The sequence below is a fragment of the Vipera ursinii genome (genome assembly GCF_947247035.1).
Source record: "Vipera ursinii genome assembly, chromosome: 7".
Lineage (NCBI taxonomy): Eukaryota > Metazoa > Chordata > Lepidosauria > Squamata > Viperidae > Vipera > Vipera ursinii.
In genome coordinates, this window is record NC_139521.1 from 16,787,883 (window position 1) to 16,814,898 (window position 27,016).

Genomic DNA, 27,016 nt, shown 5'->3' on the forward strand with positions numbered 1-27,016 from the left:
ACACACACACACACACAGAGAGAGAGAGAGAGAGAGAGAGAGAGAGAGAGAGAGAGAGAGAGAGAGAGAAGGGAGCGCAAGTGCCTCTCTCTCTTTCTCTGCAAATGGCGGAGGAGGACTGGGAGCCACAAGAAAAGATTGAAAGAACCACCAGAGCTGCGGGTTACCGACCTGTGACCTAGTCTATTTGAATAAAAATTACACAACTTTACATCATTAATACTTACCAAATAAGTTGGTCTTCACAGTAATAGATAAATGGGTATTATTTTGAAGAATTTCAATGGCTTTTGCTAGCTGAATATTTTCAAAGTTCTGGCCATTCACCTCCAATATCTAGACAGAGAAACAAAAAAAATCTCACAATGGCAAATTAGAAAAATCAGAAGTTTAAAACATGTTATATAAATAACACTTATTTGTTTTCAATGACTTATGTTTTTTAGAATAGGCTTTTCTATGTAATTGACTGTCTCATTCACAAAGCTTTACAGTTTCATAAATGATCATCTTTCTGCAAATCTCCCATGCTTTCCTACCCGTTTTTTTTACTTTAGCTTTCATATAAAAATGGAACAGTTAAACAATGTCTTTTCCTGGAAGTACTACTGACATTTCAAACATTAATTTCCATACCTGATCTCCACGTTTCAACCCTGCTTCAGTAGCTTTGCTACCCAAATCTACACTGTCAACAAAGATTCCAAATCCCTTTTCAGACCCTCCTAGTAGTAAGAAAGGCAAAGGAGCTTCCCGAGATGGTTTTGTCAATGTTATCATCCTTCGTTTAGCTTTAGCAGCACATGCAATATTTAACAGCCTCAGATGTCCACCCATTTTCTGCAAGCAAAGATATTGAGAACCATTAATTTTAATGTTATTCCCAACAGAGCATCAAAACTTTTTTATTTCCTTGTCTAAAGGTCTATTTATACCTCTCTTTCCAAATTGTTCTCAAATTCCTCCAGAAAACGAGTCATTGCAGGGTCTCCCTCAAAATCATTGAAGTGATTGTTCACCCACAATAACACTACCCGTGTAACCTGAAGGAAGATATATAAAAAATATGTCGCATTTTGATATAAAAATATTACATTCAGTGAATACTTAGGTATGAATTGACCTGATCAAATGACATTTAACTGAATAGAATGATATGATATTCACCATTTTTATAAAAGTACACCAATATAACAGAAAAACACCCGCGAAAACCTCAGAAAACATATATATATATATATATATATATATATATATATATATATATATATATATATATTCTGAATGATTAATTTCACCACAATTTCTTTGCACAGTTTTTCTTTCAACAGTTTTGAAATAATTATTTTAGCTACAGTAAACATTCTAAGAGACAGGTTTGTTATTAACAGATCCTTTTAAGTTTCAGATTATCCTATTTTATAGCTGAGGTTCAGACAGCCCTGAGTCTTCTATCCTCCTGCAAAGTCCTAAAACCCTGGCTCAACTCTCAATAATTGGGCTAGACCATTATAGGAAGAGCTTATATGAAATGAAAAGCCTTAAATGATATACATGTTGATTGGACTATTATTGTTATTTGTATTATTCAATTATCTTGTTTTGTAAGTTCTGAAAGTTATTATATTACATTATTTTATATTGTCTCTTATTTCATTTTTAATTCCTTGTTTTCAGATTTGCTTTTCAAATTGTAAATTGCCCAGTTTTATTCCTGTAAATTGGGCAGCAATATAAACCAAATAAATAACCAGTTTCAAAAAACTCTTGTACTCTTAATTTACTAATTAAAATGGCTAGAATTATTTATTTATTTATTTATTTATTGATGGGATTTATATCCCGCCCTATCTCCCGAAGGACTCAGGGCGGCTAACAATAAAACATATAATAAGTACATAAATCAAGATAAAATGAAATTGAGAACATCAGTGCAATAAAAAATTAGAGAATTTAAAAATGAATTAAAAATACTAAATATAAATTAATTAAAAAGCCTGTCAGTCTAGGTCAGCTTGGTGGAACAGGTGTGTTTTGAGGCCGCAGCGAAAGGATTGGAGGTTTTGGGCTATCCGAAGCTCAGGGGGGAGCTGATTCCATAGGGTTGGTGCTCCCACAGAGAAGGCCCTCCCCCTGGGGGTCGCCAGCCGACATTGCCTAGCTGACGGTACCCTGAGGAGGCCTTCTCTGTGTGAGCGTACTGGACGATGGGAATTTGTTCCCGGCAGCAGATGGTCCTGCAAGTATCCATGACCTAAGCCATGTAGGGCTTTAAAGGTAAGTACCAGCACCTTAAATCTCACCCGGAGGGCAACTGGTAGCCAATGCAGCTCACACAGGAGGGGTGTAATATGGGAGTATCGGGGAGCTCCCATCACAACCCGTGCAGCTGCACTCTGCACCAGCTGAAGCCTCCGGGTGGTCTTCAAGGGCAGCCCCATGTAGAGAGCATTACAGTAATCAATACGGGAGGTAACGAGTGCGTGGGTGACTGTACGTAGGGCATCTTGGTCCAAAAAGGGGCGCAATTGGTATATAAGACGAATCTGTGCAAATGCCCCCCTAGCCACGGTTCCAATGTGATCTTCAAAACTGAGTCGTGAATCTAGGAGGATGCCCAGATTGCGTGCTTTATCAATGGGAGGTAACATCTCTCCTCCTATAGTCAGAGATGGAACCTCTTGGACTAAACGAGATGACGGTATGTACAGCCACTCAGTCTTGGCCGGGTTGAGTCGAAGCCTGTTTTCTCCCATCCAAATCTGTACCGCTTCCAGACAACGGGACATCACATCAAGGGCATCACTGGGTTGGTTCGGGGTGGAGATGAATAGCTGGGTATCATCAGCATATTGATGATATTTCACCCCGAAGCTATGGATGATCTCTCCCAGCGGCTTCATATAGATGTTGAACAGGAGGGGCGAGAGCACCGAACCCTGAGGCACTCCACAATTAAGAGGCCTAGGGCTTGACCTCTGCCCTCCTGCCAACACCGTCTGCGAACAGTCCGAGAGGTAGGAGGAAAACCAACGCAGAACGGTGCCTCCCACTCCCAGCCCCTCAAGCCGACGCAGTAAGATACCATGGTCGATGGTATCAAAAGCCGCTGATAGATCTAATAGGACCAGGACAGAAGAATAACCTCTATCTCGGGCCCGCCAGAGATCATTCACCAGCGCGACCAATGCCGTCTCCGTGCTGTGCCCTGGTCTGAAACCCGATTGGTACGGATCTAGATATTCAGCTTCCTCCAGGTTCAAAGGGAGCTGTCGTGCCACCACGCTCTCAACGACCTTCGCAAGGAAGCGAAGGTTGGAGACAGGACGGAAGTTGTTTAAAACAGCTGGGTCCAGTGCCGGTTTCTTGAGGAGGGGCCTTACCACCGTCTCTTTCAAGGCAGCAGGGAAGTACCCTTCACTCAGTGAGGCATTGATAACTGCTAGGAGCCAGCCTCGTGTAACCTCCCGAGAAGCATAGACTAGCCAGGAGGGACACGGGTCCAACAAACATGTGGCGGCACTTAGTTTCCCCATGATCTTGTCCACTTCATCCGGAGTCACAGGATCGAACTCTTCCCAAATGTACTCGGCCAACTTCATCGTTTTCCTCTCGTTAGTTACTGCCCAGTCAGAGTCCAGACCAGCCCGAATCTGAGCAATTTTGTCCACCAGATATTTACTAAATTCCTCAGCCCGTCCATGTAGGGGGTCCTCTCCCGTCTCTTGACTTAAAAGGGAGCGGACCACTCTAAATAGGGCGGCCGGGCGATTATCTACGGACGCAATGAGGGTGGTGAAGTAGGCGCGCTTTGCCACCCTCATTGCCACAAGATAGGATCTAGAAAAGGATCTTAACTGTGTTCGGTCAGACTCAGACCGACTGGCTCTCCAAATGCTCTCTAGGCCCCTTCTCTGGCGCTTCATCTCCCGCAGGTCCTTGGAGAACCAAGGAGCGAGTCGGGACTTGCGCCGGGTCTGAGGCCGCAAAGGGACAACGCGGTCGAGCGCCTCCGAAGCAGCCTGTTGCCAGGCATTAACTAAGGACTCGACCGGGTTGTGGGAGAGGGAGGTGGGAATCGGTCCAAGCGCCATCTGGAATTTATCTGGGTCCATCAGGTGCCTGGGGCAGAACCACCTGGTCGGTTCCGCCTCCTGACATCAGGGGGTGACGTGACGGAGGCCCAACCGCAGGAGGTAGTGGTCTGTCCATGAAAGGGGTTGTGATGTTGGAGTAACCCCACCCAGCCCATTTAGCCACTGCCCAGAGACAAAAATTAGATCTGGCATGTTTCCTCCCTCGTGAGTTGGGTCCTGAGTAATTTGAGTAAGGTCCATGGCCGTCATGGAGGCCATGAACTCTCGGGCCACTTCTGATGCACTGCCCAGGGAAGGTAGATTAAAGTCTCCCAGTACCATAAGCTTTGGAAATTCGACCGCCAATCCTGAGATGGCGTCAGGTAGCTTGGGTAGAACCGTTGCTGTGCAGCTTGGAGAGAGGTATACCAGAAGTAGGCCCAACTGACCACCAGGACCCCATCTTAAGAGGAGGGATTCACATCCGTCTATCTGAGGGGCAGTGGCCTCCCGCGGAATTAGCTACCTACTTGGAGAGGTTCTTCTTTTTTTGTTCACAAACTGCAAAAATACACCTTTTGGAACAATGACTGCTTCCCACAGGGTTTACTTTCAGAAAAGAGGAGTTTAATGTTTTAATTTACTTTAAAACTATTTAATACCTATTAAATTCCAATCTTTTTTGCAATTTACAAATATTAATTAAAATCTCGTAATATAGAGTATTGCTTAAAACTATATGTGGTATATGGTTTTCTTAAATTATAACAAGAGATGGATAGAAAATACAAGATTCAACATTCCATACTAAGGACCCTGTGCATGTAAATGGTGTGTCAACTCTACAAATGAGCATGGCTGCAGCTATTTTTCCTACTCATTTTTGGTTGCCACATAGAGCGGAGGGAGGGGGGTTGCCCAGATGCTTCACTAGTCTAAATAATCTTTTGTCCAGTGGGAACCAAGGTCATCGGCTGCTCCCGAGACTGCAGGCTGGCCATTGCGTAAAAAGCCTGCCAAGAACATATATTGGGAATGTAGTTACTTGCATAGTTTTAGGGGAGGGATTTTTTAACTTTGTATTGGGGAATTGTTACATGTGTCTCCAGACTTGGTTTTACTTTTGACGTGCCAATACTTTGTACCTAATAAACATGTTCTTTGAGGAATTTACAAGCCCTGAATTTCTGCTTTATTCATCTCTGTCGAAACCATGACATGGTGGTGCTAAAGCAAAAAAAAAACAACCAAATTTTTTTTTAAAAAAACCCCAGCCAACTGAAAAGTTCAAACATAAAAATACTACTAGAAGACCTAGAAAAATAGTTTACATGACTTTTTATTTGTAATGAACAAATTTAATAATTTTTTACTACGTGCAAATTACATTGTGTTAGATGTAATGAAATATATGGGTTAGATCCTATATTTTTTTCCAGTGACCTGAAGGAGAAAAAAATTATTGTCACTCCCCATCCTCCAATTCTATACAGACTATCCAAATACATTACAGTTAAAATAAGGACCTAGAAGAAAATTATTTATGCAACCTTATCCCTGAGGCTAGGATCATTAAACCACTCCAATAACTTTTTCCCCACTTCCATTGGACTTGAAAGGAAGGTTCTATATGTCAAAAGGAAATCTTCTATGAAAGTTGGATCCACTACTGAATGTTCTTCGACTAAATGCATTGTTAATCTCTCCGGTGTTCCCTGTAAAAGTAAATATTCAAACATCAACACATTAATGGTTTTTTTCTTGCATCTTATTTGTTTCACCAAATTTAAAACAGAATGTTTATTAGACTATATTTAAAATTAAACAATGACATGACACAAACACACAAACATATATACATACTGGTATATACACACACATTAGAGGACCAACATTATTTGTATTCATGCCATACACAACTTTCTCTGAATACAAATAATGCTGGTCCTTTATTCTACATTTTCTATAACTTATCAAATCATTACATAAAATCTTCAGACCAAAACCAAGATGAACAGCAGAAGTTAATATCCAAATGATATTGACTGTTAGAAACTGAGGGATACTATCTGGTCTGTTATGAGGAATGAATGCTTCCTGAAAAATATGAAACTGGCTGGATATAAAATCTCGCTTCTGCCAACTTCTTTTACAGAGCACTGAGAGTCAGAAGAAACATTAAAGTAAGATAAATACAGTGGAAGTGAGTACCTGGGAAGTATTATATTCTAATAAAAATATTGTAATATTTTGTATTGTAATAAAGTAATATATTATAAATAAAACATTGAAAAGGCAGTATTTGTATATTATAACCTTAATATACAAATACTCCCTAAACAGTATTTATTTTTTTCCCACTGAATACATTGTGATGTTAAAAAAAATACCTTAATAACAATGTGACCTTTTCTTGTTCCAGTGCGATCCAATTCCCTATGCTCTTTTACCATAACAATCTCTCCTTCCTCCTCTACTTTTTGCATGTTCTTTTCTACTTGGTTCAGAATCCGACAGTAATCTTGTTGGGCTATGCATACAAACTGGAAAGAGAGATTTGTGACAGAACATTAATTATTTTGAATTGTATCCAAATATCACAAATATTTAAAACTTTACAGTGCTATACTTAATTCCCTAATGTAAAATATGAAGTACGAATTCAGCAATAATCAAAAAATAATAATAAATAGCATTCATCGCAAACCTTTGGATCTCTATTCAAAATTAAGATTTATGACTTCAATGTGTTTATTCCATAACTATGTTTAGTAAGGTTTTTCTATGTATTTGTGTTATTTTTAATACTCGTCAAATCCAAAATATTTCTAGAACTTGTTTGATTTTAGAATAGCACAGTACTACAATAATTACTAGAAATAATTTATTTACTATTATTATTATGTCAATTTTTAAAAAACAGATGATTTGCAACTATGCCAATAATTATGCTACCTCAAGTACTTATATAAAGTAGGAAAACTGTACCAGGCTTCTTGTTTATGAAATTACATTATTAATTTAATTTGAATTAATAACTATCACAATCTCATATCACCATTCCCCTCCATTTCTCGAATAAACTAATTTCAGTGCAAATATCGCATCGTCCAGATTTGTGAACTTTTCACCTGAGCTAGGTGGAGAATTACTCATGCAGAGGGAAACGCCTAGTCTGAGATATGTTAAAGAGAATGCAGTGCAATTTTGAAAATAAATATGCAGTCTTTCTGGAGGATTAAAACAAACACAGCTAACTAGTCCAGATTTATTAATATATACAAGCTTTTCAATGATGGCTCCAAGAACATACTAATATGTGAATGTTGTAAGATTTATACAACTAGGCAGTCTGCATATACAGGTTATTCAGGAGACATAGGATGAAACTGATAATTGAAAACAAAGGACAAAATTCTATTTGTAGCTGCAGGAGGGTGAAACACAAAAGGCACAAAAATTTAATAGGCCAATCATAAGAAACGTAAACTCTTCTAATGGTTCATTCAGATTTCAAAGTCTACCTGGCAGTCATCCACTTTAGTTCTCATTATTCCTTTCATATATTCTTTGTCCATAGTAGGGGAAACACCAAAACTATTTCCCATGCATAATATTTCTGTTCTTCCATCTGGATATGTTACTTCTACAGAACCATTCAAAATAACAGACCAGGAATCAAGCTAAAAATAAAGTACATTGTTTCAGATAAGCAAGATAAAACTACATTTTCAATTTTCTTCTAATAAATGCTTGCAAATAGAGAAGAAATAAACATGTGACCATACACTCAATCAAATAGACGCAAATTTTCAGTTGAAGATGGGTGTGCTATAAGTCCAATTAAATACCTAACAATTTACACATTCAGTCGACAAAAATTAAAGATATCCAACTTGATATTCTGGTCTCATTTCTGAGCTATTCCCCAGGTAAATAAAGTAACGTGTAGTCTCCAATATTTCATTTAGCAACTGTTCGAAATTACAACAGCAATGAATTATAATTATAACCAGTCCTCAGAGTTCTGGCCACTCCAACACGCTGTGATCAAAACCTGGATGGTTGGCAACTGATACACATTTACAAATGGCTGCAGCATCCCATGATGACATGATTGCCATTTGCAACTCTCTCTACTGGCTTCCTCAGAAATCAATGGAGAAGATGGCAGGGAATGTCCCAAATCGCTGGGCTCAGTATCCCCCCCAACCTGCACCCTACCTTATCCCTTCTGCACTTATAAAATACTAGCCCCTCACACCCCTGCAGCCCCTGCCCAACCCATGCGTCACCTCTCATATACTCCCTTGCATCCTCGGGCACTTTCCCTGACCTGTGCTGCACCTTCCTTGACCTGTGTACCCCCTGACCCAACCTCCCTGACCCATGCCTCTCAACCATCTCCTCACATTCTTATGCATTCTCCTGACCCATGTGTATCACTTGCACACACTCTTGCATCCACCCCAATCCATTCCACATCTCTCATGAATCCCTTCACACCTCTCCTGAACCGTCATACACCCCCCTACCTGACCCTTCCCCATACACCCTCTTGCTCCTCCCTCACCCTGTCTGCCAGCCTGGGACTTGCAACTTTCTGCTGGCTTCCCCACTGATTTTGGCTGTGGGAAGCCAGCAGAAAGTTGTCTCATCTAATGATCATGGAATTCCAGGGGATTGCTGTCACTAAATGATGCAGTTGTGCTTTACAACCATATCAGTTAGCAACGGAAGTTCCATCCACAACTGCCTTTGTAAGTCAAGGCTATGACTTGTAAGTCTGCTATGATCTGCACAAAACAAGAATTGGATAGAGAATTCCAGTATTTTAATCACATACCTTTCAAATTATGTGTGGTACATTTGTATTTATATTTAAATAAAGAAATTCAGTTTCATAATACAGGGAGTGCAGAATTATTAGGCAAGTTGTATTTTTGAGGATTAATTTTATTATTGAACAACAACCATGTTCTCAATGATCCCAAAAAAACTCATTAATATCAAAGCTGAATATTTTTGGAAGTAGTTTTTAGTTTGTTTTTAGTTATAGCTATTTTAGGGGGATATCTGTGTGTGCAGGTGACTATTACTGTGCATAATTATTAGGCAACTTAACAAAAAACAAATATATACCCTTTTCAATTATTTATTTTTACCAGTGAAACCAATATAACATCTCAACATTCACAAATATACATTTCTGACATTCAAAAACATAACAAAAACAAATCAGTGACCAATATAGCCACCTTTCTTTGCAAGGACACTCAAAAGCCTGCCATCCATGGATTCTGTCAGTGTTTTGATCTGTTCACCATCAACATTGCGTGCAGCAGCAACCACAGCCTCCCAGACACTGTTCAGAGAGGTGTACTGTTTTCCCTCCTTGTAAATCTCACATTTGATGATGGACCACAGGTTCTCAATGGGGTTCAGATCAGGTGAACAAGGAGGCCATGTCATTAGATTTCCTTCTTTTATACCCTTTCTTGCCAGCCACGCTGTGGAGTACTTGGACGCGTGTGATGGAGCATTGTCCTGCATGAAAATCATGTTTTTCTTGAAGGATGCAGACTTCTTCCTGTACCACTGCTTGAAGAAGGTGTCTTCCAGAAACTGGCAGTAGGACTGGGAGTTGAGCTTGACTCCATCCTCAACCCGAAAAGGCCCCACAAGCTCATCTTTGATGATACCAGCCCAAACCAGTACTCCACCTCCACCTTGCTGGCGTCTGAGTCGGACTGGAGCTCTCTGCCCTTTACCAATCCAGCCACGGGCCCATCCATCTGGCCCATCAAGACTCACTCTCATTTCATCAGTCCATAAAACCTTAGAAAAATAAGTCTTGAGATATTTCTTGGCCCAGTCTTGACGTTTCAGCTTGTGTGTCTTGTTCAGTGGTGGTCGTCTTTCAGCCTTTCTTACCTTGGCCATGTCTCTGAGTATTGCACACCTTGTGCTTTTGGGCACTCCAGTGATGTTGCAGCTCTGAAATATGGCCAAACTGGTGGCAAGTGGCATCTTGGCAGCTGCACGCTTGACTTTTCTCAGTTCATGGGCAGTTATTTTGCGCCTTGGTTTCTCCACACGCTTCTTGCGACCCTGTTGACTATTTTGAATGAAACGCTTGATTGTTTGATGATCACGCTTCAGAAGCTTTGCAATTTTAAGAGTGCTGCATCCCTCTGCAAGATATCTCACTATTTTTGACTTTTCTGAGCCTGTCAAGTCCTTCTTTTGACCCATTTTGCCAAAGGAAAGGAAGTTGCCTAATAATTATGCACACCTGATACAGGGTGTTGATGTCATTAGACCACACCCCTTCTCATTACAGAGATGCACATCACCTAATATGCTTAATTGGTAGTAGGCTTTCGAGCCTATACAGCTTGGAGTAAGACAACATGCATAAAGAGGATGATGTGGTCAAAATACTCATTTGCCTAATAATTCTGCACTCCCTGTACATACAAAAACTGACCATTTTAATGTTAACACTATAACCCCAATGCATGTGTTTTATATTCAGCAATTTATCTATAATGTTTATGAACAAAATAAATTAATGTCTTTATTATATGAAATAAATTTAATGTTTCTTTGAGAAACTCAAGAAAGCTACAAATACTACTTACTTCTTCTCCATCATTTAGAACAATGGTTCCTGCTCTTTCTACAACTGCAAATACCATCACAGCACAGAGTTCTCTTCTCACTGACATTGTCATATTAGCAAAAGCTGGTAATTGATGCATGAATTCCAAAAGTTGTTCTAGAGAAGAAAATATAACAGATATAGCAACTTAATCTTAGTAAGCAGAATTAAAAATATTCCATCTATTATATTATATATTCCATGTCATCTCCAAATATTTTACAATTGCCAAAACTGTTTGAACTAATATTAAAAAAATAAAAATAAGCCATTTCACAACTTCATAAAAAATAAAATGAATCATGTTCAGAAAAAAAAATATGAATCGAACACCTGGCATGTATACATCTTCCTAGTATATTGTGCTAATATATATTAGGTTGACAGGGACATCTTTGTTTTGGTTACTGACAGACATTAATAGAATGTTATATTTGCTGGAAAAAAATGTATATTCTGCCATATGTAAGATCTTGCTTTTTACCTAGAATGCTGAGAGTGGTTTATAGCAAACAAGCCAATATGTTTCCACATCCCCCCAAAGCATTTAATGTTTTAAAAGACTCATAAATGGTATTTGTCTATGCTTATATTTTATATTATTACCTATTATTACAATCTTCTGATAATTCTGATTCATAGAACAGCCATGGAAAAATATATTCCCCTAGATATTTCTTATATTATTAAAATATATATTATTTTAATAATAAAAATACCTAAACAATTCATGAACTATTGTGTTATTTATTCAGTGACATCAGATTTCTTATTAGATTCCTCATCATCTTCAAAAATGACAGATCCTCTCATGTACAGGAAAAATTCTTAAAAATTCAGAGATATTCAAAGCTGTCTTGAAAGCAACCCATGTTGAAATGTATAGTATGGTCAAACATCAGCAGCTGATCACAAGAAATATTTTATGACATTTGTATTATGTCAGAAAATGCTTTATAAAATTTGCCAGATTTCAATTCCAGAAGAGACATGGGTCCTGGCTTTTTATACATTCTGTAAGTTAGCCCATTTGAGGTATTTTGTCTGAAAATGTTTTGCCCTATAATGCACTGTTTTGCCCAGCTAAAGGTTACAGACATAAGAACCTTAATAGTATAGATAATAAATGCTATACTACTAGTAATATAATGAATACTGTAGAGAATAAATGTTGCCTGACTCCCCAGATTTAAGAAAACTGTAGCTTAACAATAAAAGAAATAGAAACTAAAACGAATTATGTAAAGCGGAAAAAAAATTGAGTTTGCAAACAAATGAAGTGGTTGGCATAAAAATTACACAAAAAAGGAAAACAAAATGATTTGAAACTACAAGAGGCTGATATTGGATAACACAGCCACACAAAAAGTATTTCGTCATTATTATTCAAACTTGTATAAAGGCAATGACATCTCTCGGAGAAAAAAATAGATAAAATTCAAAGAAACAATATTTAGGAAGGATTACAGAAGAACAGAGAGCGCCGTGATGGCGCCATGGTTAGAATGCAGTACTGCAGGCTAACTCACTGCTCACTCCAGAAGTTCAATTCTCACCGGCTCAAGGTTGACTCAGCCTTCCAAGGTCAGTAAAGCGAGGACCCAGTACCCTTCCAAAGTCAGTAGTGAAAACTGTTGGGGGCAATATGCTGACTCTGTAAACCGCTTAGAGATGGCTGTAAAGCACTGTGAAGTGGTATATAATTCTAAGTGCTATTGCTATTATGAATGGACCTCTAATAGTAAAGGAAATTCCTGAAGCTATAAAAAAGATTAAACCAGACACAGTGCCTGGACTAGATGAATTCTTATTACAAATGTTTTGAGGATGAACATTACAATCTACTTTACACCTTTACAATCTTTACAAGGAATGATGCAGAAATGTGGAAAGAGACCAAAATACCAGTAACACCTAAAGAGGGGCAAAATGTTTTCCGGTGAGACTGGTCTATCAGGGCAACCTGGTCTACCCAAAATATGGGACAGAACATACTGTTTCTGCTCTCACTTTGCAGCCCCAATCTAGGAGCCTTCACAGGCAGTTGCTTCTGCAACAAACTATTTTTGTGTTAAATTTATCGACAAAGAATTAAAGAGGGACAAATTTTGACTTTAACAAGAAACTATAGGCTAGTACCATTATTGAATAATGACGAGAAATCATTCACAATAATTTTAGTTAACAAACTGAAAATAATTTTGCAAGAATTTCTTCATGCGGATCACTGTGGGTGTTTACAGAAAAGACAGTTAAAGCATAACCTTAAAAACATCTTGGAATATTTGAATCATCATAATGAAAAACAAACTGCATTGATTTTCTTAGATGCAGAAAAAGGCCTTGGACAGTCTGAACTGGGTTTTTCTATATAAGATTTTGAAATATTATGAATTTTGGAGAGAACTTTAAAAAATGGATAAGATTCACAGAAAAAACAAATAATTATTAACGGAGGTCTAACAATACACATTAAGTACAAAAAGAAAGAAGACAGCCCACCATCTAACATCTTATTACTTTGTTTATTACTAAACAAAGACGTAAGACAGGATTGTGGGAGCAAAGATTACAAAAGAAACTTGTAAGTTAAAGATTGACTTGGTTTTGATTTGGAAAGATCCATTTAAGAGAACGGAAACATTAATGGGGGAAATTAAAAGAATTTGGTGCATTAGCAACAAAGTTTCAAGATTACCAAGTAGAAGTAGATATTAAAAATATATATAGATCAAACAGAACTGGCAAATAAAATAGGTTTTAAGATTGAAAAGAATATAACATATCTGGTTATCACTATGGCAAACACGAACTATATGTTATTTCAAAATAGCTATGTTAAAACATGAAACAAAGTTAAAAACATCTGGTTATCACCATGGCAAACACGAACTATATGTTATTTCAAAATAGCTACGTTAAAACATGAAACAAAGCTAAAAACATTTTTAGATGGGAGAAACGACAATTATCATTTCTGAGGAAAATTTCTGTGATAAAAATGAATGTCTTGCCTAGAGACTAATGATTTTGTTTTAGACAAAACCTTTCTTGACAACTGATGCATCATTTAAAAAGTGACAGAAGAATATATTTAAATTTGGTCAAAAATGAGTTAAATATAAGGTGTTAGAAATTGCAAAGGAAAGAGGAAGCTTGGGTCTACCTGATTTGGAGCTGTATTTTGTAGCTTGTTGTTTGGTTTCAAACAGAGAGTGAGTGCTGGTTACAAATATAAGGCTCCTACACTTAAGAGGAAACACCTGAGATTTGAGTGGAATAGATGTTTGTGGTACGACAAAGTCAACATTAATGTGGATTTTAAAAATCATTTTGTTAGAGTGCCTTATTGAGAATATGGAATAGATAAAAATCCAAGTGTGCCTGAAAACACCTTTATGGCTTTCAAAATAAGAAGCATTCTATAGATAAGTTAACAAGCAAACACAAATGACTAACTTCTCAAAGAAATACTAGAATTTTGTCAGTAGGAATGTACAATAAAATCAAGAGAATTGTTGGCAGATTGATAGTCGTCAAAAATTTTCTTACGTTTATTTCTAATTTGAAGTAGATAAAAGGATTTATGTTTGTAAGACTGAGTGTGAAACATGTAATTGCTAAAATGTACTTTTTTAATTGAAAGTTGAAAAGAAAAAAAATGAGGTGAAATAATATACAATAATATATGCTTAAAAATTTGGGTTATAATATACAGGTGGGACAATGGTAAATATATGTTTGAAAAGATTGAAATTTGCACTATGTTATAATATGTGTGTGTGTGTGTGTGTGTGTGTGTGTGTGTGTGTGTGTGTGTAAATTTTTTGGTTTTGCTAACAAAGAATTAAAGGGAGACTGATATGCATTTCAAACTTATTTGTTCTCATCAGTCAGCCATACCCTTCTGAGATTCGAACCTGGGCTGATTGCACCTTAGGCAATTGTTCTAACCTTTAGGCCACTGGCTCTTTTTCGCTTTGTTAGCTGAGAAGCAAGGGAGATATGTGTTAAATGTTGTCACTGCTGTGACTACTGCCTGTTGATGGCCTTGGGTTAGGTTGAAACAGGAAATAAGATTTGTCCCATGTTTAGGGCCTAGCAAGGTAATCTAAATACTTAACAAACATTTAACACATATCTCCCTTGCTTCTCAACTCACAAAGCGAGAAAGAGCCAGTGGCCTAAAGGTTAGAACAACTGCCTAAGGTGCAATCGGCCCAGATTCGAATCTCAGAAGGGTATGGCTGACTGATGAGAACAAATAAGTTTGAAATGCATATCAGTCTCCCCTGTTTTCTGAGGTTTTCGCGGGTGTTTGTATGTGGATCTTTGGTCATTCGGGTTTTTCCCCGCGTAGAACTAAAGGTGTAGGAGCAACGTTTCGACGGAATCCCATCCGTCATCATCAGGATGGTGGCTTCAGCTTCCTTCTTCTGGGAGAAGCATGTGGTAGTGGCTGTTTGTTCCTCTTTTTTAAACTGCCAGAGGGGGTGTGTTCTGTGGGTGGAGGTGTGCTCTGATTGGGTGGGGGATTAAGTGTGTTCTGATTGGGTGGGAGTGTGTTTTGAATGGTGGGTGTGTTCTGATTGGGTGGGGGTGTGTTTTGAGTGGATGGGCTGGTCTCAGCTGCCAGCCTTAGACCTGAGCTGGTGAGTTGTGCTGCTTTTGTTCGGCTTCGTGTTTGTGGTGGTGCCATGTTTTTATAGTGGGTGTCAGTTTGCTTATTGTGTGGTTTGGAGGGGTTTAAAGTGGCTGATGTTGCAGCTGTAGTTAGGTTTCTGTTTTGTGGTTGTGCCTCGTTATCATTGTGGGTTCGGATTTGCTTTTTGAATGGTTGTGTGGTGGTGATGTCATGTGATGTTATCATGAGTTTGGGTCTGGTATCATTCTTGGTGGTTGGGACTCGTCTGTCAATCAAGGCGGGTTTCCAAATGGCTGGTAGGCGAGAGGTATCATCTCGTTTGTTCATGCTGTGGGGGCGTTTTTCTATCTCAATGGCTTCTCTGATTATTCTGTTGTTAAAATGTTCAATTTTGGCGATAGTTTTGGTTTTTTTAAAATCAATTTCATGTCCCGTGGCTTCAAAGTGTTTGACCAGGGATGAAGTTTGTTCTCCCTTTCTGAGTGAGTTTTTGTGCTCTTCAATGCGTGCACTTATTCTTCTGTTGGTCTGTCCGATGTATGTGGTGGGGCAGGTGGTGCATGGGATTTCGTATACTCCTTGGTTTTCTAACCCAATTATGTCCTTGGGGTTTCTTAGGATGGTGGATATTTTTCTGTCTGTGTAGAATGCTGTTTTGATGTTGTGTTTTTGGAGGACCTTGCTGATTCTGTCTGTGGTCCCTTTTAAGTATGGGAGGAGGGCTTTGCCATTTTCTTGTTCTCTGTCTTGGGTTTTTGTGGGTGTCTCTCTTCGGATTAAGTTGGTAATCGTGTTTCTTTGGAATCCATTGGCTGTTAGTACATTAGTGAGAGTGTGTAGTTCGGTTTTTAGGTGTTGTTCGTCAGCTAGGTGTTTTGTTCTGGAGATGAGTGTCTTGGCTACGGAGTTGATCTGTGCTGGGTGGTGGTGTGAGAGTTTATATATATAAATAAACGGAACACTTAAACAACACAATGTACTGTATTTAATAGTAGGATGTCTTATTTTCTGTTCCCTTTATTTTTTGAGCAGTATATATAATGATGTACTATTGGCATACTGTATGTCATCAGGGAAATTGTCTAGAAGGTACAAAGTCACCCCAGTTAGAAATGCAAATAATTTTATCATGTTTGGTAGATATGTAAAAAAGCTAGAAAAATTTGGATTCAAACAGATATGCTGATTCAGATGATTTTAAAAATTACTATACAATTAAAATCCATAGGTTTTTTCTTTTGAAATTGATGGGGGGAAAAGTCATGAAATTTTATTTTTTAATATTATAACTGCAGCTAGACTGTTGTATGCACAAAGATAGAAAGCTTCAGCATGACTCACAATGGAGGAATGGCTGGTGAAGAAGCTGGAATTTGCCAAGATGGCTAAACTGACTTCTTTATGAGAGAAAATAATTTTGTTGCTCACTGAAAACCTCTTATGAATTTTTTTGCATAAAAAAGAAAAAATGAACTTATGATTTATGATTTTGATTAAACACAAAGATTACAGAAAGAAGGGCATCACATTGTAACTATAGAGAAAGAAATACATTTATAATTGTACTTATAACTGCTGTGAAGAAGATTGGAAGTAACTTCTATGTACCATTTTTCTTTCTATTCTATTTTTTATTTTTATGTTTCTTGCACACTAAGCTTTCTCACTGATTTCTTTTCTTTGTATTACTTTTACTTGTTTAGCTTCCTTTTTAATTTTATAATGTAATTTTATACATGTATACACTTACACAAAGATACTAAAGTTGAATGTTTAGATTAAAATTCTAGTGTATTTCAAACTCTACTCCTATCATTAAAAACTTAAGCAAAAAATATGAATTCTTAAATATTTTCAATAAAAACGAAATGTGATAGAAATGGAGACAAATGGAAAGCTAATAGGCTTAATCATTATATACACAACATGTTCATCTCAACATTTAGAATTTTATTTTGTTAATTCCATTTTGATTCATGGAAATAATTTCATTCAGTTAAATTCTGGAACACAAAATATCTAATCAAAAGTTCTTAATGCCCCTCAAGACAAAAATCTTCTTTTCCTTTCTTTTAATGTCAATGGTAGCTTACCAATATCATCATCTGTCCTGTCTACTGGATCTTTTTCTAGACAGTCTCTAACAATATCTCTGCTCATCAAAGGATCAGAAGCCCTCTCAATATCTTCCTCATCTTCATCATCCTCAGAATCTACTGCTGTTTCCGGTAATCCACTCAGGTCCATGTCACCAGCTTCACTTTCTGTGGCCTAAAATGATAATATAAAATTCAGAACAAAAGACTGTAGATTTTCTATGATGCTATCAAAACTGACATTAATTAAGTTGATTTATTACTTTTCATTCAGAGTATATGTTTGCCAAAAATAAGTCCTAAAGTGAAAATCCCATGATGTTGTAAATATTAAGGACCAAATTTACTTCAGTGAAAGTTCAGAAACAACAATGATATTTGAAAAGATCATATTTCAATAAATCAAATTTATCTTTTGAAATATATTTATATTGATAATTTTATTAAAGATATCTACAGCCCTGGAAGATTTTGTTGTTGTTGTTTTGTTGAACTACAATGGGATATATGAGTATTCTAGATCAGTGGCAGCACATGTAGCCCCCAATCCCCTCCGATCTCAACATCAATCCCAGATATCACATTCTGTACTACCTGCCATAGGTGAACAGACATTAAGTTCTCATTCTCAGCTTTATGGCCTGACAGATGCTCTTATCCATTCATTCTGCCCAATGCATATTCCCTTCTCTCTCCTTTTTTGGGATTCCTTAACCATTTTTTTTGACCCACAACCAATCCCCATCTGATTTTTCCATTTACAGGTTCCCAGGACACTTTCCTATTTTTTAAACATCAGAAATTACTAAATACTGTGGAGAAATAAAAAAATGGGACTTCATTTCTTGCAATTTGATTAATTAAAAATGTAAAAATAAAAATGCTTTAAAAAAGCTCGCTCGTTCAAATAAAAGGGATTCCTGTTTTTCGAGAGTAGTCCTTACAATGTAACAGAAGGTGTAGAAATTAAGGTAGTAGGAGTTGCGGTATCTGTGTTTTAAAGTGTCTTGAAGCACAACCTTTCACTTTAACTTACTAAAAATAATGAAACAAAGCCATGTTATTTTTGCTAGAGAAGCAATTTCATTACCACTGGATAATACTCAAGTATATTTAAAATACATTTTAAAAAACTAAAATTGTAAAACACCTTTATATCAAATGTTTTTGTTATTGTTGATAGTTATTTATTTCTTCATTAGAATTATGTTAAATTAGCACATACATGCCTTCTACATTTCCCCAAAATAACAACCATGAAAATCATCTGGGTGACTTTGGGTCTGTCATTCTCTCAGCTCAACACATCTCACAGGATTGTTATTGTGGGGGAAATAGGAGAAAGAAGTATTAGGCATATTCATCACTTTGAGTCAACCCAAAAATAGTCAGAGAAATCGAATGATGTTAAGTTATGCTGGTGGTAAATAAAAAGCTACGATTCCAGTGTATAAATAAGAGCTTGCCTCTATAATAAAAGATATCAATAAGATGCTTGCAAAGATATCAAACAGACCAATTAACTTGCCTACAGTACTACAATAATGTTTACAGAAGATTTTGGTATCAAAATTAGAAAAGCAAAAGCAAAACCTATTCAACCCTAAAGTAGAAGATCGGACCAAAGGACAAGATAAAAAAAAATTAAGAGCAGATGTGAGTAATTTAAAATCATGAAAGAGCAGAAATTGAAAAATGTAAAGAATAAGATGTCCCAAAGGTGCTTTTTCGCTTCTTGGATGAGAAGGGAAACATCTTCAAAGAAAAAACAAGAAAGTCCAGTTGCCTCTTAAAAAAGCACTCTTGTTACAACCATGACTGAGAATATCCATGCCGAGGAAGCCATTGTTCACTTAAAGACCTTGGAATTCACCTAACAACCAGAAATTCACTTAATGACAATAATTCATTTAATTACTACCCAAAAAAGGCCATAAAATCAGGCCAGTCACATAACCGACTCACTTTACAGCCATCATGAATTACAACTGTGATCGGAAGGCTCCATTATGGGTGTAACTCAAGGATTACTTGTAAAGGATTTGGGTCTCTCATGATAAATGATTTATATCCCATAATTCTGAAAAATTGCTTGTTTATTTTCTTATTCAATTAGCATAGACACCTTTCTCAAAGCAGTGATTCTGGATGGTGAACAAAAAATAAAAATAATTATAACAGTTGAAGCACAATACAAAAATAAATTGATTACAAATGGCAGCCACGAGATATTATAATCCATCACTGTCAACATAACCAAGGAATGGGGCCGTTCAAACACTTGGAACCCCTGGCCCTTCAAATAGAAAAAGCATGCCTCCTGGTCTCCACCAACCAACATTCTTGACCGACGGGACTCAGAACATGCCCATTCTGCCAGACCAGATTGAATGGGTAGGAAGAATTGGCAGAAACTGGTCTCTCAGATAACCTGGCCCCAAGCCATGAAGTGTTTTAAAGTTGAGAACCAGCACTATTAATCGTACCTGGAAACATATTGGCCACCAACCAAGCCACCAAAGCTTCAGACACAATCCAGTACCAAGATGCAGCCATTCTCACATTCCAGCTAGCTACCAAGGTTTAGCCAGACCACGGAGCAGACTTTCTGGAACAACACCAAGCTTCCTCTGTCCCATCAGTCATTGGGGGTAGTCCAATCTATTAGGTTCAGTCTCCCTGTAGAGTGGGGCAGCACCACAGAACTATAGTCTTACCAGGCAAATGCCTGACCATGATGGGGAGAAACCAGTATCTCACCCAATTTCAGAACATTCTGCTAGTGTTCCAACAGAAAAATCATGTCAGGTGTTTGCATCGGGGCCTGGGTTGCTTAGGTCAAGCCCTTGACTGTCATGGTGGCCATGAACTCCTGAGATACCTCTGCCCCAATACCCAGGAAAAGCAAATTAAGGTCTCCCAAAACCATAAGATTCCACTGCTAAATTTGCTGCAGAGTCAAGAAGCTCAGGCAGAGAGTTAGAGCTCAACTTAACAAATATGGTCTCACACCTAGCGATCTGAGGAACAGTGCCCTTGGATGCCTTCATGAATTTTCAATGACTGGATGAAATTAGAGATAGGCCAATATTCCCAAAGAAACCTATCCAGAAATCTGCAGTCTAATCGAAGTGAAGTTAATGTCAGGAAAAATTCTAGCTGGTTTGAGTATACAGTAAATCTATTAATAAGAGCAAGCATGGATTTATCAAGCTTCTGGCAGCTAGTGCAGTGAATATTTGGAATGCAAAGCACATTGATACTGAGATTTCCTAATGTACTCTTGCTGATTAGGTAGGGAAAAAAAGGGTTGGAGGCCATTACCGTTAGATGGATTCACAGCTAATTAAACCGCTAAATCCACAAGGAATCATTACTGGCAGTGGTTTAATCTTGCGGGAGATTTTGATGAAAAGATAGGGGTATTTATCAAATCTGAAACCATACAAATGGAAGGGATAGGTAATACTGAAGATGACAAAAATAGTTCTGCAAGCTCAAACCCTAAATTTAAAACTTCAGCTTAAAATTTCATCATCATCATCATGAATATAGGCTATAGGAGACTGATAAGCTATCGGAAGTTGCAAAGATGCAAATGTTTGGATAAATTGTCAGCTGAATGTAAATTAGTAATATAATGTTCTGGCTTATAATTAAATCAATGCTTAAATAAATGCATAAAGCCCTAAATGGCATGGGTCCGGATTACTTACGGGAGCACCTGCTGCCGGCGTCAACTTCCCTTCGTCCAGTGTGCTCCCACAGAGAGGGCCTCCTCAGGGTGCCGTCGGTCAGAGTGTCGGCTGGCGGCCCCCAGGGGGAGGGTGTTCTCTGTGGGCGCGCCAGACCTTTGGAATCATTTACCGGTTGAGCTCCGGATGGCTCCTGACCTTCGCTCTTTCCGCCGTGACCTGAAAACTCACCTATTTGAACAAGCCGGCCTGGTCTGATGGGTTTGGGGTATTTTAATTGTAATTTTAATTAACTTTTTACTGTAATTGGGCTATTCTATTTAATTCTCATTTTAACTTTTGTATATTGTATTTTTATTGCATTTTATTGCCCTGTACACCGCTCTGAGTCCTTCGGGAGAAGGGCAGTATAGAAATTAATAAAATAAAATAAAATAAAATAAAATAAAATAAAATAAAATAAAATAAAATAAAATAAAATAAAATAAAATAAAATAAAATAAAATAAAATAAAATAAATAAAATAAATAAAATAATAAAATAAAATAAAATAAAATAAAATAAAATAATAAAATAAAATAATAAAATAAAATAAATAAATAAATAGGGTGAACAGAAAAATAGAAAACATAAAGTAATTTTTTGTTCTCTACATTTAACAAATGAGGCTGCATGTTAAGAATTTTATTCAGTTTTTAACTGAATGAAGAAAGGCAGCATGCCCTGAAGGAGTCCAGCAAATGGCAGTTGCCCACTTGACACATCCGTGGACTCCAGGGGAGGGGACGCCGCGAGTGGCATGAGAGTCCGTGTTACTTGCACTATGCTGCCCAACCTCCAGCCTACTCAGTTTCAGCAGGCAGCAGCACGGTCTCCTCACTGCACGGAGAGGCTGGGCCAGGTGAGGGAAAGTGGCGAGAAGCTGAACCTGCCTGGCTGCATGGCGCCTGGTGTCCCAGGTGACTGTTTTGCCCTGCAGGCTGACCATATTTCTGAGCCCTTTTACCTGGGACGCCAGGCACACACCGCCTCCTCTGCTCTGTTTTCTCCCTCCCTCATCACAAATATCTTCCTGCTACTCTGCTCTTAAGGCTGGGCGGCTCTTGTCCAGGAATTTAAGTGGCATTTAAGCCATGGCCACCAGCAGCACAGCCACCAGCTGCGCTGGCAGTCTCTCCCCCTCCCCTTGTCCCTTCCTGGGCACAGAGGGAGGGAGGAAGGAATGAGATGGGAATGAGAAAGGGAGGGAGGGAAGGAAGCAGGGAGGGAAGGAAGGACGGGACAATGAGAAGGAAAGAAGGAAGGAAGGAAGGAAGGAAGGAAGGAAGGAAGGAAGGAAGGAAGGAAGGAAGGAAGGGAGGGAGGGAGGGAGGGAGGGAGGGAAGGAAAGGAAAGGAAAGGAAAGGAAAGGAAAGGAAAGGAAAGGAAAGGAAAGGAAAGGAAAGGAAAGGAAAGGAAAGGAAAGGAAAGGAAAGGAAAGGAAAGGAAAGGAAAGGAAAGGAAAGGAAAGGAAAGGAAAGGAAAGGAAAGGAAAGGAAATTGTATTAATGAGAAGAGGGAGGGAGGGAGGGAGGGAGGGAGGGAGGGAGGGAGGGAGGAAGGAAGGAGATTGGAATGAGAGGGATGGTGGTCTGAGAGAAGTCCTGCCTTAGCACTTGGCCACCAATAGCCCTGCTGCCCTTTCACCATCCCCTTGCCCCCTCCTCCTGGTCTATGCTCATGGTATCCCATCCTATCGCTAAGGATGCTTTGGTTATAAAGCCGGGTATCCTCACATGGACAGGAAGTGGGCCTCCCTCTGACCCACTCACTTTGCCATCCTGCACCTATCATGAGCAACCAAAACAGAACAGAACATAACAGAACAGAATAGAATAGAATCTGGAAGGGACCTTGGAGGCCTTCTAGTCCAGCCCCCTGCTCAAGCAGGAGTACCTATACCATCTCAGACAAATGACTGTCTAGCCTCTGTAAAAAAAATCTGGGGGCAAGCTATTCCACTGGTTAATTGTCCTCACTGTCAGGAAGTTTTTCCTTAATTCCAGGTTGCTTTTCTCTTTGATCAGTTTCCAACCATTGTTTCTTGTCCTGCCCTCTGGTGCTTTGGTAAATAACATGACCCCCTCTGCCTTGCGGCAGCCCCTCATATACTGGAACACTGCTATCACGTGTCTCCTATTTCTTCTTTTCTTTAGACTAGCCAAACCCAAGTCCTGCAGCCATTCTTCATATGTTTTAGTCTCCAGGCCTTGGATGGTCTTAGTTGCTCTTCTCTGAATTTTTTCCAAACTCTCAACATCTTTTTTTCTGATATGGTGACCAAAACTGGCTGCAGTATTCCAGGTGTGGAAAGTGGGCAAGGAGAGTGGGCAGATCAACAGCAACAGCCTTGATGAGGAGGTAAGCACTGCCAGGCGCCCTCTCTTGGAAGTGGGGCTGGAGTGGGTTGGGCTGCAGGGTCCTGGTGTCCTGGGAGCTCGAGGGCCAGGCTGGATGCTTGCCCTCCACTACCCAAGATTCTGGGCAGCTCATGCCACTGTCCAGGAGTCCTCCGTGCAGCCCAAGAGGAACAGCAAGACTCCTCTGGTGGACCATGCCCTGGCACCTACCCCAGTCCTACCCCCTTCACCAGAGATCCATGGATCCCCCCACAGCCCCGCCCGCACCCCCACAGGCGTCCCATGACCTGAGCGATGTTGAGCTAGCCACACCCCCCCTGGCCATTGACTTCTCTTGTAAAAAAAGTTGCAAAAGGTGATCACATGACCCTGGGACACTGTGACTGTCATAAGTATGAATCAGTTGCCAAGCATCCGAATGTAAATCACATGACTCTGAGGATGCTGAAACAGTCTAAGTGTGAAAAGTGGTCATAAGTCACTTTTTCCAACGCTGTTGTAACTCTGAACAGTCACTAAGCAAGCTGTTGTAAGTCAAGGACTCCCTGTACTTTAACATTTTTTTCCTTTTTTTATTTTGGTCATCATGTTTTTGATACCAGGCTAGGCGACTGGTTTTACTCGAATACTGCCATATCCTAAAAGTGGTACAATCTGTGAAAAGGTTGAAAAGCCTTGATCTAAGGAATGGCTAAATATCATGACTCTAAAGCTGTATCATGTACTGAGGAAACTGAATTGACCTGGAAGTTGGAATACATGATGTGTAGACTCTAATCACATGATATTCTTAACTGGGTTGTGAAAGATGTATTTGTATATACCCTAATATTTCCTAATAACAATGAGATGCAGGAACAATAATGGAAAGAAACAGGCTCTCCACTCTTAGTTAATTCAAACTGCTTTGGGCAATCAACTACTTGATATGGTTTTAATCTTAATCTGTAATAAAGTCACAACATAGCTGCTATTGACTAAAATCACATCAAGCAGAAGATTGTCCTCTGACAGAATGAAGTTATTACAGCCTCTGCTTTTAAATTCAGCTGGTCATCTTTTTCTCCTACTTTTCCAACATCTTAATGGAAAGCCTGATTTGTATTTTTCACAGTTGTGTGTTAGATTTTACAGGTAGTCCTCAACTTACAACAGTTCATTTAGTGACTGTTTGAAGTTACAATGGCACTGCAAAAAGTGACTTATTACCATTTTTCACACTTATGATCACTGCAGCATCTCCAAGTGATCAAAATTCAGATGCTTGGCAACTGACTCACATTTATCACTGTTACAATTTCCTGGGATCATGTGATCCTTTTTTGTGAACTTCTGATAAGCAAAGTCAATGAGGAAGCCAGATTCAGTCAACAACCGTGTTACTAACTTAACAACTGCAAAGATTCACCTGGCAACTGTGGCAAGAAAGTTCATAAAATGAAGCATAATTCAATTAACAATTGTCTTGCTTAGCTCAGCAAAAGAAATTTGGGGCTCAATTGCGGTTGTAATTCAGCACTCCTACTTTGGGAAACTAGCTTCCATTATATCATTTATAAACACTGAAATTGTTTTTTGTTACTACCGTATATCGAATAAGTCCCCCATAAAAAAACATAAGTTAAGTAGGACTTCCGGATTTGCACAGTAGTGACCGGTTACGGGCTTGTGGATTCTCTGCACCCTTGTGGCTAATTTTGCCCTGCCAGGGGATCCTAAATGGGTCTAAGTCATCTGGGAGAGGTGACAAAGAAAAAAGGGTGCTCCAGTGATTCTGGAACTGTGGCAGCCATTCCATTCGATTTGGGAAAAGCCTTCTAACCTGACATGAGAAAGGTTGGCCGTATTGCATTGACCAGCCCAAGCTACTAGCAACTGAAGTCCAAAAGCACTAACCAGCACTATTGTAAACAGCGTGCTTGAAATTGGGTGAGGAATTCGATCTTCTCTTTTCTATTCTACATTTAATTTCCTGGAAAAGATCCACAAGAAGCAAAGGGAAGGAGGGGGATTTCTGCCCTACCCTTATACTAACGGAAGTGGCAAATTAATCTTTTTATGGAGGATCAAAATATATGGTAGTGAAATAAATATAAAAGCTGACACTTAAAACTTAAATTTGGATAAATCTAAAATTGTGTGAATGGTTAAGAATCTCATTGTAAAGGTAATTCATTTTGGAAATTGAAAAACAAATAGTTACTGACACCTAGTGGCAGATGAAGACTATGACAGCCATGACTTTAATATAAGACTTGGCAAAATCTGGGAAAAGCTAATCTGTGTTTGTGACCTTCAAAGCTTTAACAAAGAACAGCAGTGACAAAAAAAAGACAATAATCTGGGCTGCAGACAAAGAAAAAATTATAAATTTCAGGAAAAAAAACTTTTTTGAACAATTTGGATTACAAATATCTATCTGACTCTACAGCTATTTACAGAGAAAAGAAAGGAAGAGGAAAACTCAAATTCTTAGCTATCATGGATCAGAGATATGTAGAAAGAACATATCAAGAAAACATAAATACTTCACAGGAGGAGGTATATAGTATACTGCAAGTAATTCAAATAACAATGACTTTAAACCACAAAGAAATCCAAAACAACTTTGAAAATATAAATCAATCTATTTCTAAGTTAACTCTACAACAAAAAAATTCCCAGAAAACAACAACAGAGAAGGAGCAGATAAAACAGATAAATGGATATAGAATTGAGAATAGAGACTTAAAGAAGAAACTTAACAAAACAAGGAAACATGATTTAATCCTAGTGGGGAAAAATCACAAGAATTGGAAAAAACAACTTATCCCTTAAGACTACAAAATAAATCCGAGGACAAGAAAACAGATTGGATAAAATGGACTGTAGAGATGTCAGGAACATTGGAGAGAAAGCAAATGATAAGAGAAGCAGAGAGAAAGAAAAAGATTTTCAACAAACATGGAAAGGCAGAAGCCCCATACAAAGATACTTCTCCTGATTTACTTTTTATATCTACAGCAACATTTACCAACATACAGAAAAACCTTTTGATTCAGCAAAATACATTGATTAAGAAAGACACTGGGTAAAAGAAAAAGACTAAAGTGGAAACTAAGAAAATAGATGATGGGACTTACCAGAGAGAATACTTAAAAAAGAAATATTTGTTTGAATATGGTTAAAGGAATAGAAAAGTTTTGGAATATATATGTCATTCTAAGAGAGATGAATTCTCTAAATATAATATAGTACGCTTTTTTCTCTTTTTTGTTCTCTTTCTTGATATGAATATTATAAAAAAGTTGAAATGACCTTAGATAAATAAAATGTTTTAGATATTTAAATGTGATTGAATTTAAGAAAATTATAATGGATAAAAATGTTTTGAATAAGTGTTAAAGGACTAGATGACTAGATGTATTAAATGGAATGTTTAAAGATAAAACATATTTTTAA

General features: G+C 38.2%; 1 protein-coding gene across 2 annotated transcripts in view; it reads right to left on the bottom strand.

Moving 5' to 3' along the window:
- Nucleotides 1–27,016, bottom strand: part of RAPGEF2 (Rap guanine nucleotide exchange factor 2) — a 213,292-nt gene that overhangs the window by 34,160 nt on the left and 152,116 nt on the right. For both annotated transcript variants that reach the window (XM_083367876.1, XM_083367875.1), the window contains exons 8-15: nt 17,479–17,656; nt 10,721–10,857; nt 7,601–7,759; nt 6,467–6,619; nt 5,627–5,791; nt 936–1,043; nt 637–840; nt 228–336 (exon numbers count right to left, since the gene is read on the bottom strand). In XM_083367876.1, coding sequence (XP_083224002.1) covers nt 228–336; nt 637–840; nt 936–1,043; nt 5,627–5,791; nt 6,467–6,619; nt 7,601–7,759; nt 10,721–10,857; nt 17,479–17,656 — 1,213 coding nt within the window. The remainder of the gene's footprint in view (nt 1–227; nt 337–636; nt 841–935; nt 1,044–5,626; nt 5,792–6,466; nt 6,620–7,600; nt 7,760–10,720; nt 10,858–17,478; nt 17,657–27,016) is intronic.